This window comes from Orycteropus afer, unplaced genomic scaffold (assembly GCF_000298275.1).
Source record: "Orycteropus afer afer isolate SDZICR_OR568_19922 unplaced genomic scaffold, OryAfe1.0 scaffold00011, whole genome shotgun sequence".
In the NCBI taxonomy this organism is placed as follows: domain Eukaryota; kingdom Metazoa; phylum Chordata; class Mammalia; order Tubulidentata; family Orycteropodidae; genus Orycteropus; species Orycteropus afer.
The window spans coordinates 8,684,488-8,701,501 of NW_006921598.1; the positions used below are offsets into that span (position 1 = coordinate 8,684,488).

Genomic DNA, 17,014 nt, shown 5'->3' on the forward strand with positions numbered 1-17,014 from the left:
CGAAAAAAAAATAAAAAAAAAAAAAAAACCAGAATGAGCAGTAAGACAATTATCTTGAATATATTAACAGAAACTAAGAAGAAAAACCAAAGAAAGTTTTTTCCCTCCTGGATCTTGGCTGGCCACCAGATGGTAGGCTGAAGCATAGCTATTAGACCTGCAATGCAGTAGGGTGTGGTGTTCAAAAAACAAAGAGCTCCTTCCTGTCTGACATTTGTGTTCAGGGAAACAGTTTAAAATTATGCCCCCGGTAATGATTTACCAACATCTCCTTTACATTAATACCAGCTTCATCCCCATGGGAAAATTAGTGTTATGTTTCTTATTAACTACCTCAAAGGGGAAATCCTGAGGAACAAACAATAGGAAAAACTATGGCAGGTAAGTTTGTTTTTCTCTTGTGGAAAATTTTTAAAAATATCAAATATTAAAAGTGATTAATAAAATGTTTTAAATAAAGCCCACATATAGCTTCCCAAGGTGTTTTTCTTTTTTATTTTTGCTCTAGGAAGACTTTGATGTAAAATTAGCCAATTCAGTCAAAGTGATCATAGCACTACTTGTAAAACAATACAGCTAGCTGATGGCAGATATTTTTAATACAAAAGAGGCATGTACAATGGGATTTCAGCTCCGCTAGAATACCTGTGCTTCATAAGTAAATACAAGGTAAATACATCAAAAGCATTAATCATATTCTAAGCAGTAAGATTATGAGAAGTTTGCATTTTGTTTACATTACCAATATTAACAATCATATTGCTTTTATGATCAAGAAAAAAATCATTTAAAAAAATCATTTTAAGAAATAAGGCAAGTTTTAAATGCTGAAGAATACATATCTTAAAGTGTTTGGTCCAGGAATACCACTGGGTTCTGAGAAGCATATCCCTCTTCACATGGAGACAGCCTGATTCTTTTTCAATGCAGGGAAAACAGCTTGGCTTTCGAGTCAGAAGACCTCGACTTAAATCAGGATTCTTCTACTTTCTAGCTAAGTAGCCTTGGGTAAAGTCAAGGAAACTTTTAAGAATCTTTGTATAATGGGTTTCAAAGTAGTAAGAACAAGTCAAGAAATCTAGAAAAATTTTCTTTCATTAATATGATTAAAATATACGCCAGAAGAATAAGAATTTGTAATGTAGCTGAAAAAAACTGGGAATTTAGGCAAATCACTTGATTTCTCTAAGACCTCAATTATCTTTGTAAAATGGGTATAAATAATCTGTGCCCCTCCCAGGGCTGGAGGGAAGAATGAATTAATTGATATGTGTTACGTGCCTAATACAGGGAGCTCTGGTAGTGTAGTGGCTAAGGCACTTGACTGCTAACCAGAAGGCTGGCAGTTCAAACCCACCAGCCACTCCTTGGAAGGAAGGTTGGGCAATCTACTTCCATAGTGATGCTGCCTTGGAAACCCAAGGGGGGGTCGCTATGAGTCGGATCTGACTTGATGGCATAACACAACGAACAGCAAGTGTCTAATACAGGGCCTGTCCTTGCCTTGCTTCAGGATGCAAATGGCTGTGGGGGAGGGAAAATGGTTTCTGGTTACTATCTAAGGAAAAGGGGAGACATACTTCAAAGATTGTGGTTCTAAGAATTTTTTTTTTTTTTACAGTTACCCATTTATTATAGCCAGAAAGGATACAAACGAAGAGACACATCAGGCACAGTCTGGTAGAGGTCTTGGCATGAGGCCTTACTGTCCCCAAGAACTTGCTACCCTCTCATGTGCCTAGATATTCTCACAAATCCAGGAAGCCCAGCAGCTTCCATGTTCAAGGTCTTTATTATTATTATTTATTTTTATCATGATTGGGTGAAAGCTTACAGAGCAAATTTGTTTTCTGTTCAACAGTTCATATACATTTGGTCTTGGGACATTGATTGCAATCCCCACAATGTAATAGCTCTCTTCCCACATTCTCCCTCTGGTTACCTTTTCCCGTGACCTTCCCTCCTGTGCATTCCTGCCCTCTGAGCTTTCTCCCTGCAAATGCTACCCTTCTTGTCTCCCATGGTTGATTGTTCTAAGGAATGTACCCACCTCTGTTCGCCTAGTAGTCTTGTCTCTTGTTTTGCGGGAAGTTAAGACATGGGAGTGAGTTCAATTCCAGGCCTGAAGGGTGACTAAGGGCCATAGTCTTGGGGTTTTCACCAGTTTCTATTAGACCATTATGCTTGGGGTTCTAAGACATTTTTAAGATTCTTTAACATTCAAAACTTCATCTTTTGCCATTTTTGTCATCTCCTGAGTCTGCTTTAAGGAAAATCTCTTAAAATGAAAAGGAGTTTTCTTTAGGACAAACAAATGTAAAGGAAAATTTATCTCAAACTTGTTCTGAAAAACCCAAACCAAACTCACTGCCATTGAGTCGGATCCAACTCAGAGCAACCCCTCCTTCGGTTTCTGAGGTGGTATCACTAAGGAAGTAGATTGCCCAACCTGCCTTCCAAGGAGTGGCTGGTGGATTTGAACCACCAGCCTTCTGGTTAGCAGTCAAATGCCTCAGGCACTACACCACCAGAGCTCCCAAATTCGATCTAGGATAGAGCCTTTTTGCCTAATTTACACCTCCTCCTTGGAAGAAATAACTATTCCTGATAAAATATAAGCCATTTTGGATAAACTTAAATATTCTGGGAAAACTAGCTCCCTTCCCACCCAGCTATTACTTAAGAATCTGTTGTTAGTTGCCATGCCATAAGTCAGCTCTCACTCATGGTGACCTTAGAACAGAATGGTGCTTGGTGCTGTGCCATTTTCATGGTGATTGGCATATTTGGGCTCATCTTTCAGCACTATATTGGACAATATTCTGGTGGTGTAATCACTGGCTAATTTTGAGATCACCAGGTCTTCAATGTTAGTTTGGAAACTCCAATGAAACCTGTTACTATGGGTGACCTTTGCTACTATTTGAAATACTGGTGCCATAACGTTTGGCATCATAGCAAAACACAACTATAAAAATGGCATGGAGGAGGGCATCTGACCTCCTTAGCTAACTTCACAAGGCGGAGGAGACTCATTAAAACATCAACAGCCAAGGCTGATTGCCCTGAGACAGGGGTCAGACATTCATCCTTTCTCCAACCTTTTTAAAGACTGGCTAATCTACTTCTGTAAAGATTTACTGCCTCGGAAACCCAAAGGGGGTCATTGTGAGTTGGAATTAGGAGCTCTGGTAGCACAGTGCCTAAGGTACTTCACTGCTAACCAGAAGGCTGGCGGTTCAAACCCACCAGCCACTCCTCCGAAGGAAGATGGGACAATCTACTTCTGTAGTGATACTGCCTTGGAAACCCAAGGAAAAGTCGCTATGAGTTGGTCCGACTTGACGGCACATAACAACACAACATGAGTTGGAACTGACTTGGTGGCAGTCAGTTTGATTTTGGTTTTAGTCCTTCCCACAGCACTCTCCACTTCGCTGCTGGATTGTAATGGCCACACAAAGCTCAGACAATATTCATGATTATGGGGTTTATTAGGGAAGTAACAGGTTACAATTCAGGATCTGGAATGAATCACGATACTGTTCTTTGGTCAGGACAGCCTCTTCTTAGCTGTGCTGGTAAGTAGGCTTCAACTCTGGCCTCTCAGCCCCTTGGCGTGTCCGCTGCCCTGCTCAGGCAAGTGTTAGAAAGCTATTGTAGCCCTGCCAATAAGTGCCCAGACACACCCCACTCCACCAGTGAGCCTCAGCCTGAAGGCACTCGGCTTTCTTGTTCCACGGGCAGAGAAGCCCCGTTGCGCAGTCTGCTGGTTCTGCAGCTCTTTCTCTCTGTCTCCTGGGTCTAGGAGATGCACTCTACTCCTGGCTCTTCTTTCTTGGTAGCAATCAGGTGTCTCCCCAACACAGACACCCCACGGCTCGATTCTCTCTCCTTTTATCTTTTGTAAGATAAAAGATGTGACTTAAGCAAGGGTAGTGACTTGGGTAAGGGTGACGAATCCCATCCTAATCCTGCTTCATTAACATAACATAACCTAATATTCATTAATATAACCTAATCCTGCTTCATTTACACCAGAGGTCAGGATTTACAACACACAAAATGGAGGATAATGACATTAGCTCACAAAATGGAGGGCAACCACACAATACTGGGAACCATTGCCTAGCCAAGGGAGCTCTGGTGGTGTAGTACCCAAGGCATTTGACTGCTAACCAGAAGGCTGGTAGTTCAAACCCACCACCCAACTCCTCAAAAGGAAGATTGGGCAATCTACTTCTATAGAGATACTGCCTTGGAAACCCAAGGAGGGGTCGCTATGAGTTGGATCTGACTCCACAGCAGTGAGGTGAGGAGCCTAGCCAAGTTGACATGTAACCCCAACCTCACAGGTTCCATACACTTTATTTGCATTAGCAGCAAGCTGTCCAATCTTTGGTGGACCACCTTATTTGCAAAGTTCCATTCAGTCATTGTGTGGGAGTGACAAAGACTATGGCTGGCAGGGCCATATTAAGTAATTCACTGCACCGCAGTAGGTCACCACAGTCAGACAAAACAACAGATGGGTAGTAGTCAAGAATCTAGTGACCCATAAATAGAATTACTCTTTTTGTGTCTAACTGTTCTTTTTCTTCATAAATGTCTCTTCCTAGAAACGTGAAATTGGCTCTGCCCTCCCAGCAAAATAATAAAATTTTGACATGTGTCCATAACTAAATTATCAGCACAGATGTTAATGTTGTTTCTAATCAAGGACGAAGAGGTTGTAATTGCTACTGAGCCAGTCTTGTGTGGAGAAGAGCCCCAAGGAGCAGACCAGGTGGTGGTGACTTCAAAAAAAGAAAGAAAAGTAAAACATCCAGGTGCCTCCTAAAAGAAAGAAAAGTACAGCCCCAGAGGACAGTTGTGTCCTGGGGTGGATCTGGAGATTGAGTAACAGAAGGGTTCCTAGTACTTCCAGAACCCTCAGTTGTCAGATAGGAATAATAACCCCCTTCACAGTCCTGTCTATTGTAAGGCCTATTGAGACCCCATGAGGCATAGCACAAGAGGGTGCTAATTGACAATCTGAAAATTCAACACAAAGAATGAATGAATAAGTACATAAAAGTACTTTGTTTAGAGGATCAGTGTGAAAAGAAGAAATTAAGGGTAAAATCACTTTAATAACATTGCTTAAATTATGTACACCTGCTGAGGTTTTAAATGTCCTTTTAATGAAAGTTTCATATTATTTGTCAGTTGTACTATTTTTCTTTAAGATAGGGTGGAGAGGCCCAGAATAAGATCCACCTTGGAATAGACGCATTATCTACACTCCCAGGACCAACAAGTGACCCATAGTTGAAACAGCACATCCAGGTTTGGGTTTGTTTGCACACCTTGGTCAACCAGATTATCAGTTTAGTTTTCAGAAAGCAACATGCAATTTTTTAAAAGGTAACACTTATTTTATTTTAGGTATCCTTTCCTTTTTCTTTTCTCCGATCTCACTCTCTTTACAAAGGGCTTCTGGTGCAAATAAGATACCAAGGATACCATTCAGTATAGATTTGGATTCTGAACTTTAATAATACCTCAGTGGTTTTGAAACCAATCAAAGTTAAGACTTTTCTATCTCAGGTAAACTCACTGCCATCGAATCGCAAAATTAAATTTGCTCAAGCTTAATAACCCCTTCATCCCACCTATAATTCCCTCCTTTCCTTTCCATCCTCCCTGACTTTTCCCACCCCTCCCTCTTTTCCTGGTTCGAGTTTATCCCTTCCTCCTTTAAACTTTCTGAACCCATACAGTCCTCTCTTCAACACACTCATTAGACAACTGAAGCATGAAGTGTATCTTTTGATGTTTAGCCTGTCATATATGTATGCTTTCCCCAAAATTCAATGTAATTCCCTCAGTTTTGACAGGTTTAATTCTTTTCTTTTCTAATCCTTCACAATGCCTAAAGCAGTAACTTGGACCTAATCATATTACAAGAAACAATATTTTGATATAAAATTTCTATTAAACTCTCTTGTCTTTGGTTGTCTCCTTCCTCACTTGTTCCCCTAAATAGATAATGGATCTAAAAATAAAGCACTCCACAGACACCGCAGTCCCGCGCGCCCGTAGCCGGCTGCAGAGTAGCTATGCAGACCCAGACCCAGCTCCAGGCTCCTCCGAACTCTCCAGGGCCCCGCAGTCTGGGATTCAGCTCGCAGTGCATAGGGCCCGGGCCACTTCCGGCCGCCCGGTTCCTCGGTGAAAACTGCAAGCGCCTAGGGTACCCCTAGGGCACTGTCTGCTCCTGCAGATCCCCTAGCCGCGAGGGACTAGCGTCCGCGCTGACCGTCTAATCGCCTGGAAGCTACTGCCACGTCAGGGCAACTTCACAAAACCCGGCGAGAGCGGGTGACGCAGGACCGGCGGCTGCGGCGGGGTTGGACCAGTGGCCAAACGACAAGGCCGATCTCCAACCCCGGTGCCCGGTTCAAAGACGCCCCGGCCGGCGCCGGCGCCTGCCCGGCCTTTAGGGAGGCGGGGAGCAGCAGAGGAGGCGGCGTCATCGTGAAGCTCGCGCCTCGCCCGCAGCCTTGCCGCGTCTCCTGCCCGCAGTCCAGGAGGAGGTGGGCGGTGCCGCGGAAGCTCCCTCGGCCAGGCCCATTTGGCCCGAGCAGCGCTGAGACTGGGACAGTGGCGGTGCGGAGAGGAGGCGGCGGCTGGCCGTGAGGCCGGAGCCGGCCCATCCACCCGCCATGGAGACCCGCTACAACCTGAAGAGTCCGGGTAAGCAGAGTGGGAGGCGGCGGGCGGTCTGGGAAGGGTGGACCAGGGAGGGCGGAGTGCCCTTGGACTCTGCAGCCCGGGGTGGCGGTCCCCTAGTGTCCGCCGCCACTCGCGGCTCCGTTCCCGGCTTCGCACTCAACGCGAGGCCGCCGCTTGCCAGGGAGGTGCAGGCCGCAGGGCGCAGATGCACCGGTTGCCAAACCCAAGGACTGGCTACCTCCTCGCACTACCCCGACTGCACCTTTTCTCATCTCCGCCCGGTAGAGAGGTATCATAAACTCATCCCTAAGAACAGGTGTGTGGGAGCTCTGGTAGCATAGTGCCTAAGGCACTTGACTGCTAACCAGAAGGCTGGCGGTTTAAACCCACCAGCCACTCCTCAGAAGGAAGGTTGGGCAATCTACTTCCGTAGTGATACTGCCCAAGGAGGGGTCATTATGAGTCGGTCCCATTCGACGGCACATATCAACAAGAGCAGGTGTGTAGAGGTGGTATCTGTGAGTAATAATTCCTTCTCGTACCTGCATCCCGAACACTGTCGCTACCACTGGACTTTTATTAGCTGTTTGACTCACCCGTATTTGAGAATTTGTTTTTTTTAGTACCCTATTTGCAGCATTTGGGACGAATAGGATTACAGAAATAAAGGAAATGCACTAGTTAACTAAACAACTAAAAAACTGTTGAGCCATGTACTAATTATGATTTTGCTAAACTGATAATATATTTGCATTCGGTCATAGATGTTTTTGTTCCCGTATTTGATGCACCTGCTTCAATTTACAGAAGCAGCCCAAACAATCCTAGCCTCAGATCTTTCTTAGTGCATATAAAGATGAAGGAAAAATAACCAACATTCCTCAGATTAAATCAGACTTGAAATGAATCATTGGGTTTCAGAAATGGTATTGAGTCTCTCCGTACCCTTGATAAAGTTGTCAGGAGGAGAAAAATGTCACCATTTAGCACTGAATGATAAATCCTAGGATATTAGTGATGATGTGTCCAACTTTTGCTACTTCTCCTTTTTTTTTTCTTCCCCAAAAAAGCTATTCTTCAATAGATCAGTAGGAATCAGCAGACTAACATCCTTCTGGAAAGAATTGACATTGTGATTATTTGATTTATTTATTTATTTTTTAATCCTTCTGAATATACAAAGACTCCAGAAAAGCCTGAGGCTATTGATTAAGCAAAACTTTGTTACCTGAATGCTGTCAAGCCAAGAAATAGCCTTTGGTGACCAAGTGTGTAGAACCAGTCATAACCTTTTGGGGCTTTAAAGTTCTGGTGAAGGCTTTGGGCTTGCCAAGAAATAAAGTTATACAATTAATTTTCAGTAGGTTCACTACTCCCCTCCTCCAGCCCTTGCTTAAGTACCTTTTGTTGTTGTTGGTATTGTTATGTGCCGTGGAGTCACACCTGACTCACAGCGACCCTCCTTGGGTTTCCGAGGCAGAGGCAGTATCACTATGGAAGTAGATTGCCCCATCTTCCTTCCGGGGAGTGGCTGGTGGGTTTAAACCGCCAGCCTTCTGGTTAGCAGTCAAGTGCTTTAGGATTACACTACCACAGCTCCCCTTTAAGTACCTTAGAGTAGGGGAAAAGAGGGAAAGCAAAGAGAAAGAAGAAAAGGAAAGCATACTTTTTAAGGTTAGATGGTAGAAAGATTGATTTATTTAGATTGTGGTAGGTCTAAATAAAACTATTTGGGTAACAATGTGGTGACTCCTTGGTCATACAGTACCCTAAGCTCCTTAGGACAGTGGAGGTACTTAGTAGAATGTCTAGAGAGTAATGAAATGTGAGTGGTTGTGCAGTTTGGAATGAAGAAGTGGTAAGTTCTAAAGAAATTGTTGTGGGAGGACATTGCTCAATTTTGATAGGTTATCATATTTGAGATTGTGATGATAAGCTTTTTTACTTCTCCAGAATTTTGTATATCTCCAAAGTATATAACCCGTTAGCTGCTAAGCTTTGATTAACATGCTTCTGTGTAATAAATTGCTTCCTATTTTTGGTTTTATTTCCTCAAAGGTAGTATTGGTATTCTAAAAGAGAGAAGAATTAAAATATTTATGTATTTTTGTTATTGTGTGGATCATTTAGAGTTCATAGAAAAGGTGAATTAAATGAGATACGGGTCTTATTGAAAATGCCAGGAGGCTTGGTAAAAATGCTTCCTTCCTCTGTTTTATTCTCAGACCTATGACACTTTTAGAGTAATGACTATGTGAGAGAGTGGTTAAAAACACAACCAAAAAAAAACCAAAACCCACTGCCATTCGAGTCAATTCTGACTCATAGTGACCCCCATTGGCTTTCTGAGGTGGTAAATTTTTACAGAATTAGATTGCCCTGTCTTTTTTCCTTGGAGTGGCTGGTGGATTTGAACCTCCAGCCTTCTAGTTAGCAGTCAAATGCCTTAGGCATCAGGCTACCAGAACTCCTTGTTAAAAACACAACACAATGTGAATCCTGACCTCTATGTGTTAATGAGGAGCTCTGGTAGCGTAGTGCCTAAGGCACTTGACTGCCAACCAGAAGGCTGGTGGTTCAAAGCCACCAGTCACTCCTCTGAAGGAAGATGGGGCAATCTACTTCCAACTGGACGGCACATAACAACAACAACATGTGTTAATGAGGCAGGATTAAATATGCTAATGAGGATTAAGTTATGTTTGTTTTGTGAATGAGGTATGTATGATTAGGATGGGGTGAAACGGCCCTGATCCCTGTAAGGGGAGTTTTCCTGGGACCTCAGTACCACCAAGAAAGAAGAGCCGAGAGCAGAGCATGTCTTTGGACTTGCAGTCCTGAAGCTGAGAACTTCCTAGACCCGTGGGAAGACACATAGAGGTCTCCAAGGGATGTTGGCCCACAAATATTAAAAGGAGAAATACACTTTCCTCCAGAGCCAACAGAGAAAGCCTTCCCCTAGAGCTGGTACCCTGAATTTGGGCTTCTAGCCTCCTAAACTGTGAGAATAAATCTCTTTGTTAAAGCCTTTCACGTGTGGTATTTCTATTATAACAGCACTAGATATCTAAGAATTTTCTTCTCCATCTGATGTAGAGTTGCCTTAGAGGTTTGGATGGGAAACTTAATATAGATAAGTGCTTAAAGGCCAGTTTGCTGGCATGGATGGTGAAATTATTCATTTCATAAATGGGAGCCTTTTTTCTTTAAGGTTATTCTTCATATTATTCTTGAGGCATTTGTTGGTTTATGTATTCATTTGGAGAGCCTCCATACACTCCAGAGTTGGGTTGGCTGTAACTATTACAGAGGCTGCTCGACAGAACCGCTGGGCGGGTTTGAACAGGCAACCTTTGGGTTACTAGCCAAGTACAAGACCCTCTGCGACACCCAGGGACCTTCTTCATATTCTTTATGGTTGTGATTGTCCGCCAAGCTCTTGTACCAGCTACCTCATAAGCCTCTGATTATTAGCCTATCCACAGTGCCTGTGGACCAGGCTCCCTGATTCTTGTTTGTGTCTGCTCTGCTCTGGCCACCATTGTAGGGCCTAACTGTACAAAGGAGGGAGATCTATGTATAAAGAACCTCTCTGGGCAGCTTTCTTCAAAAGAAGACTATTGGCATGTGCAGTAGATGATAAGAATGTGAGATTGGTATGTACTTACCAGAAACCTAGGAGTTATTCTGTCTGTGCCCTTGGCATTAACTGCACCTTCATGCTAATGATTCAAGTTTTATGGCCAACTCAGATCTTTCTCCTATGCTATAGATACATAGAGTTTACTGGCGACCCAACATCTTCACCTAGATTTTTCACCAGGTTGAAAAAATGTCTATAAAGTGTACAACTGAACTTGTCAGTTTTTTCTCCGTCCCCAAACTTGCATCTCACCCAAGTATTCCTTATCCCACAGATTGACAGCACCCAGAGGAATCATCTTAGATTTCTTGGTCTACTCCCATGCCTTGTACCCTGCCCTGAAACACATAGACACGTGTATATATGCATACACAGACACACATATCTAATCAGTCATTATTGCCACCAGCTCATTTAAAACAAAAAAACTAAAACTGGTTAGATCACTCCTCAAATTCAAAATTTTTCAGTAATTCCCACATAGCTATGGATAAATTGCAAATTAAACTTTCACCTACAGACTGCTCATCTGATCTTTGTCTCCCTCACTAGCCTCATCTCCAACCACTCCTGCCCTTCTTTGCATTTCACCATCTATCCATTTTGCCTGAGCAATTCCCCAGATGAAGCAGCCCTTCTAACTTACATGCCCTGACCCCTGTTGGAACCTCTATTTGGAATACTTTCCCCTTAATCCATATGAAATTCCTGTTCTTCAAGCTTATTTTAGGTTCAGACTTGTCCAGCTTCACTAGGTAGACTAAGGTACTCCCCCTACTTTGTGCTTGATCAGTCCTATCACACTGTGTTATAATTGTTTTCATTTCTCTCTCTACTCACTGTGGGCTTGTCAAGGACAGAAAGCAGGTCTCAGGCATTCTGCTCAGACATTCTGTAAATGTTGAATGGGTGTTTTTGTGAGTTCTTCTGGGCAGAAACATCAGTCCTTAAAATTAACTTTTCTATGAGTTAGAGCCATGTGCATTGGGTTCATTTCCCTGATACCATCTGCTTCCTGCATTTCACCCATGTGTTAGGAATTGATGGTATCAAAATATGTGTTTTCCAAGAGAAATAGATGCATGGGAAATAGTGGTCTGCAAAAAAAGTCCCTTTATTTACTAGTTGGCTCTTTGGCTGCAAGCTCCACTCTAAGTCTAGTGAGCTAGCCAAGAGCCTAGAGTCGACCCAAGTGACCATGTAGCCTCCATGAGAAGAAAGAATGAAAATGGGCATACAGGTGTGGAAGTAGAAGGTATCTACCTTCCCTGATGCATCTGATCGCAAAGAATTCCACTGAAAAGAGATAAGAGAGGAGCTGAAGAGAAAAGGATTTCTCTTTAGTTATGTAGAAATGAGAGAGGAAATATCAGGAGGAACTAACCATGCTCTGGTCCTCGTTTCCAGGTACGCAAAACTACGCAATGCACTGCTGTTGAGTAGGATTCAACTCATAGTGACCCCTTCTTGGGTTTCCAAGGTGGTATTACTACGGATGTAGATTGTCCAGCCTTTCTTCCAAGGGGTGGCTGGTGGGTTTGAACCACCAGCCTTCTGATTAGCAGTCAAATGCCTTAGGCACTACACCACGACTATTCATAGCCATAGGAGCCAGGGTAGCCATTATATGAGGCAAGCTACACACACTTAACAGCTGGAGAACCAGGAGAATCATCAAAAAGGCCTTATATCCTAGTCCATTTCCAACCGTAATAACTTATGACCTGGGGAAAAGAGAGGATTGAAGAGTAAAGAAGTATATAAAGAAATTAATTGACTTCCGTTTGACAAATGTAAAGACTGAAGTAGAATAGGATTAAGTGACTTGTTCAAGAATTTAGAGCTATAAGATGTCAGGGCCAGAATTTTAATGCAGCTCTAGTTCTAGAATCCATGTTCTTTTTCACTAAGGCATTTATAATATATGTATTTCAGAAAAAACAGGTTATGAAAACACTAGACAAATCTTATCTTCTGTTTAGCCATGTGGCTTTATCTCTGACATGGTTTGTGCCTATGTGGCCTGTGAGGTCTATGAACTTATAAAGTCAGCATTTTAACTGTTGAGCCAATAACTGCCCCAATACAGGGTTTATACATTCTTAGAGCTATTTGGACTTTTCAATACAATTCTGTTAATTCTCAGGTAGGAAATTAATAGGTACAACTGTTGGGTGTTTATTTTCTTCTCTCTTGTTGAATTGAACTGGGTAGGGAAGAGGCAGAGGAACTGTGGTGAGGGTATGAAATAACATAAAATCTGACCCCTCAGCTTAATCATTATTGTATTTATTTATTTGATGAGGAGTGAAGGAAAAAGTTTCCCTGACATCTTTGCTGACAGGAGCCAAACTTCTTAACTTCATAACACTGTCTATGATTTTGTTTATAACTAAGAACACTAAGAGAGCTCTGGTGGCATAGTCTCTAAGGCATTTGCCTGCTAACCAGAAGGCTGGTGGTTCAAACCCACTGGCCACTCCTCGGAAGGAAGATTGGGCAATCTACGTCCGTAGAGATACTGCCATGGAGTATCAAGGAGCGACTGCTATGAGTCGGTAGTGACTAGACGGCAGTGAGTAATAATACTAAATAATGATATTTGTATGTGGCTTTGGGTTTTTAATCTGTATTTCACGGTTCCCTTCTGGAGTAAAATAGATGGAAGAGGGGTGATTAAATAGCCTGCAGCCTTACCACGCTGGCTTCTTCAACCAAAAAGCTCTGTGTTTACCTGTTTTACGTTGGGATTCTCATTAAGCTTTTCTTAGAACAAAGAATTTCGTCTTTTTGTCAAACAAGTTTGAAAACCATTGCCTTTAATCAGATCCTTGGGAAGAGATTTGTTGGGAGAAGATAGTAAAATTCAGTTCAACAATATTCAACAAATATTTTAAGAGTTCACTATGTGCAGTGAAATAGATATATACTGTATTTATTTTTTTTTGGTAGGGCAGGAAGGACAGGTATTGAACAAATAACCAAAGTGAGATGAATTTTATAAAAGATGAAGTATAGTGTGTTATGTAGACATAAAGGGATTTAACCCAGTCTCTAAATCAGTGGTTTCTAAACCTGACTGACTATTAGGATGACTTTGAGTGCATTTAGAGGACAAATTTCTGATCCCCACCCTTTTCGCAGTACTCCTCAGGGATTTTTATTATCTACCCTGATAGGAATCTCTAGTCATTCCTCTTGGGAGTGCACAAGGGGAGCTAAAGATCTGGTGGGAGCCAGTGAGGGGCAGAAGTGGTTGAGTGGTAGACTTTTCACCTTACACATGGGAGATCCTGGTTTGATTTCTGGCCAGTGCATCTCATGTGCAGCTATCACCTGCCTGTCAGTGGGGCTTGCATGTTGCTTTGATGCTAAATAAACTCCCCAAAAAAACCAAACTCACTGCCGTCAAGTTGAATCCAACTCATAGCGACCCCTCCTTGGGTTTCCGAGGTGGTGGTATCGCTATGAAAGTAGATTGCCCAGTCTTCCTTCCGAGGAGTGGCTGGTGGGTTTGAACCGCCAGCCTTCTGGTTAGCAATCAGATGCCTTAGGCACTATACTACCAGAGCTCCCTTATGCTAAACAGGTTTCCCAGTTAGTGCAAGGGAGTAGTAGACCATGCGATCTCAGCCTATATGACCATGAAATCAGAAGAACTAGATGGTGCCCAGCTACCCTTTTCAACTACTTGGAGGGGCATCAGTGCAGATCATCCTGGATAGAGTGGGAGAACACTGTGGTACAAAACTCAAAATCATAAAAAAAAAAAAAAAAAAGGCCAGGTTTCCTGGTCTGATAGAGCCTGCTGAGACCCCTGAGACTACAGCCCCTTGTTACCCTTCAGGTCTGGAACTGAACTCCTGTGGCTTCCAGCCAAACAATAGACAGGCATATGGGGTGAATATTTACATTAGGTAGATACACTACTTGGCATGTCAATCATGGGAGAACAGAAGGGCAGTATTTACACAGGAAGACAGCCCAGGGGGTGGGAGTGCATGGGAGGGAAGGACACAGGGAAGAGGTAACTACAGGGAGGAGTGGGAAGAGAACTGCTACATTGTGGGCAGTTGTAGTCAATGCTATGAAACAAGGTGTGTATGAATTGCTGTATAGAAAATGAATTTGCTCTGTAAACTTTCACCCACATTACAATAAAAATTAAAAATAAAATAGGTTTTAGCAGAGTGTCAAAACACTTCATGTCACAGCAGTCCCATCTGCAACTGATCATAAGGATGGTGTGGGACCAGGCAGTGCTTTGTTCTGTAGAATTATGGGCTCACTTGATGGCAGCCAACAACATTAGCAACAGGAACCAATCTAGAAGATGAAGTGAGAGAGATAGGGGCAGTAACAACCTTCTAGGCTGGGAAATAGTATATATGAAGGCCTAGAGTAGAGAGAAGGTTGAATGTATTCAAAGAATTGAATGAAACCCAGAATTGAACAAAGCCTGGTATCTAGAAAGAACCGAGGGGGATGGTGTCTCAATACATATATTGTTTCTAATAGAGCATTTATCGTGCTCTTTTATGTGGACTGCACACCCTATAGACTGTAGGGTCTTTGATGACCAAACCTATGTTTTGTTTACAGTTGTAGCTGTATCATCTAGCACATAATGTTGTTGATACGTGCTGTTGAGTTGTCTCCAACTGATGGAAACTCTATGTTCTGTTGAACGAAACATTCCACGGTTCTGTGCCAGCCTCACAGTCCCTCCTATAGCTGACCCCATTGCTGCAGCTACTGTGTCAATCCATCTTGTTGAGGGCCTTCCCCTCTTTTGTTGACCCTCCACTTTACCAAGCATGACATCCTTCCCCAGAGAATGGTCCCTTCTGACAACATGACCAAAGTAGGTGGATGAAGTCTGGCCATTCTTGCTTCCAATGAGCATTCCACCTGTACTTCTTCCAGGACAGATTTGTTCATTGTCCATTGTACTTTCAGCATTCTTCATAAACACCACAACTCAAAAGCATCAACTCTTTTTTGGTCTTCCTTTTTCATTGTCCAGCTCTCATGTGCATATGAGGTGATTGAAAATACCATGGCTTGGGTCAGGCACATCTTAGTCTTCAAGGAGGTATCTTTGCTCTTCAGCACTTGAAAGAGGTCTTTTGCAAAAGATTGCCCAATGCAGTACATCCTTTGATGTCTTGCCTGCTGCTTCCATTGGTGTTGATTATAGAACCAAGTAATATGAAGTCTTTGACAACTTCAGTCTTTTCTCCATCTGTTGTGATGCTGCTTATTGGTCCAGTTGTGAGGATTTTTGTTTTCTTTATATTGAGAATATAAAGCATACAGCATACAGCAGACTCTTGTAGCCTTTAGTCTTCATCAGTAAATGCTCCAAGTCATACTCACTTTCAGCAAGCAAAGTTGTGTCATCCGTGTATCTCAGATTGTTAATGAGCCTTCCTCCAATCCTGGTGCCACATTTTTTTCATATAGTCCAGCTTCTCAGATTATTTGCTCAGCAAACAGATTGAATAAAGATATGACCCTGAGCACTCCCTTCCTGATTGCAAACCATGTAGTATCCCCTTGTTCTGTTTGAACGATAGCCTCCTGGTCTACAGGTTCCTCACGAGTATGATTAAGTGTTCTGGAATTCCCATTCTTCTCAATGTTATCCACAATTTGTTATGATCCACGCAATCGAATGCTTTTGCATAGTCAATAAAACACAAACATCTTTCTGGTATTTGCTTAGAGCCAAGATCCATCTGACATCAGCTATGATATCCCTTGCTCCATGTCCCCTTCTGAATCCAGCTTGTATTTCTGGAAATTCTCTGTCAGTATACTGCTGCAACCATTTTTGAATTATCTTCAGTAAGATTTTACTTGTGTGTGATATCAGTGATACTGTTTGATAATTTCTTCATTCTGTGGGATCACCTTTCTTTGAAATGGGTACAAATATGGATCTCTTCCAATCAGTTGGCCAGATAGTCATCTTCCAAATCTCTTGGCATAGCTGAGTGAGTGCCTCCAGCACAGCATTCATTTGTTGAAACATCTCAATGGGTATACTGTCAATTCCTGGAGCCTTATTTTTTGCCAATTCCTTCAGTAGAGCTTTGACTTCTTCCTTCAGTACCATTGGTTCTCGATCATACGCTGCCTCTTGAAATGGATGATCATCTACCAGTTCCTTTTGGTATAGTAACTCTGTGTGTTCCATCCATCTTCTTTTGATGTTTCCTGCATCATTCAATATATTAAATTCAAAGCTTAAATTTTTTCCTCAGTTATTTCAGCTTAGAAATGCTGAGCGTGTTCTTTCCTTTTGGTTTTCTAATTCCACGTCTTTGCACATTTCATTATGATAGTTGACTTTGCCTACTTGAGCTGCTCTTTGAAATCTGTTTAGTTCTTTTATCCTGTCCATTCTTCCACCTACTTTAGCTACTCTCTGCTCAAGGGCAAGTTTCAGAGTCTCTTCTGACATCCATTTTGGTCTTTTCTTCATTTCCTGTCTTTTTAATGACCTCTTGCTTTCTTCATGGATGATGATCTTTTTTTTCTTTCTTTTTTTTTAAATTGTGATTTGGGTGAAGATTTACAGAGCAAATTCACTTTCCATACAGCAGTTCACATATACTTTGCCTCATGTCATGACCACAGTTTACCACA

At 42.4% G+C, this 17,014-nt stretch overlaps 1 protein-coding gene across 1 annotated transcript in view; it reads left to right on the forward strand.

Annotated features, from left to right (window-relative positions):
- The first annotated feature begins 6,707 nt into the window (after positions 1-6,707).
- UBE2J1 (ubiquitin conjugating enzyme E2 J1) overlaps positions 6,708-17,014 on the forward strand; it is a 54,630-nt gene continuing 44,323 nt past the window's right edge. Inside the window, exon 1 of the mRNA XM_042782262.1 lies at positions 6,708-6,998. Within this exon, the coding sequence (XP_042638196.1) occupies positions 6,708-6,998 (291 nt within the window). The remainder of the gene's footprint in view (positions 6,999-17,014) is intronic.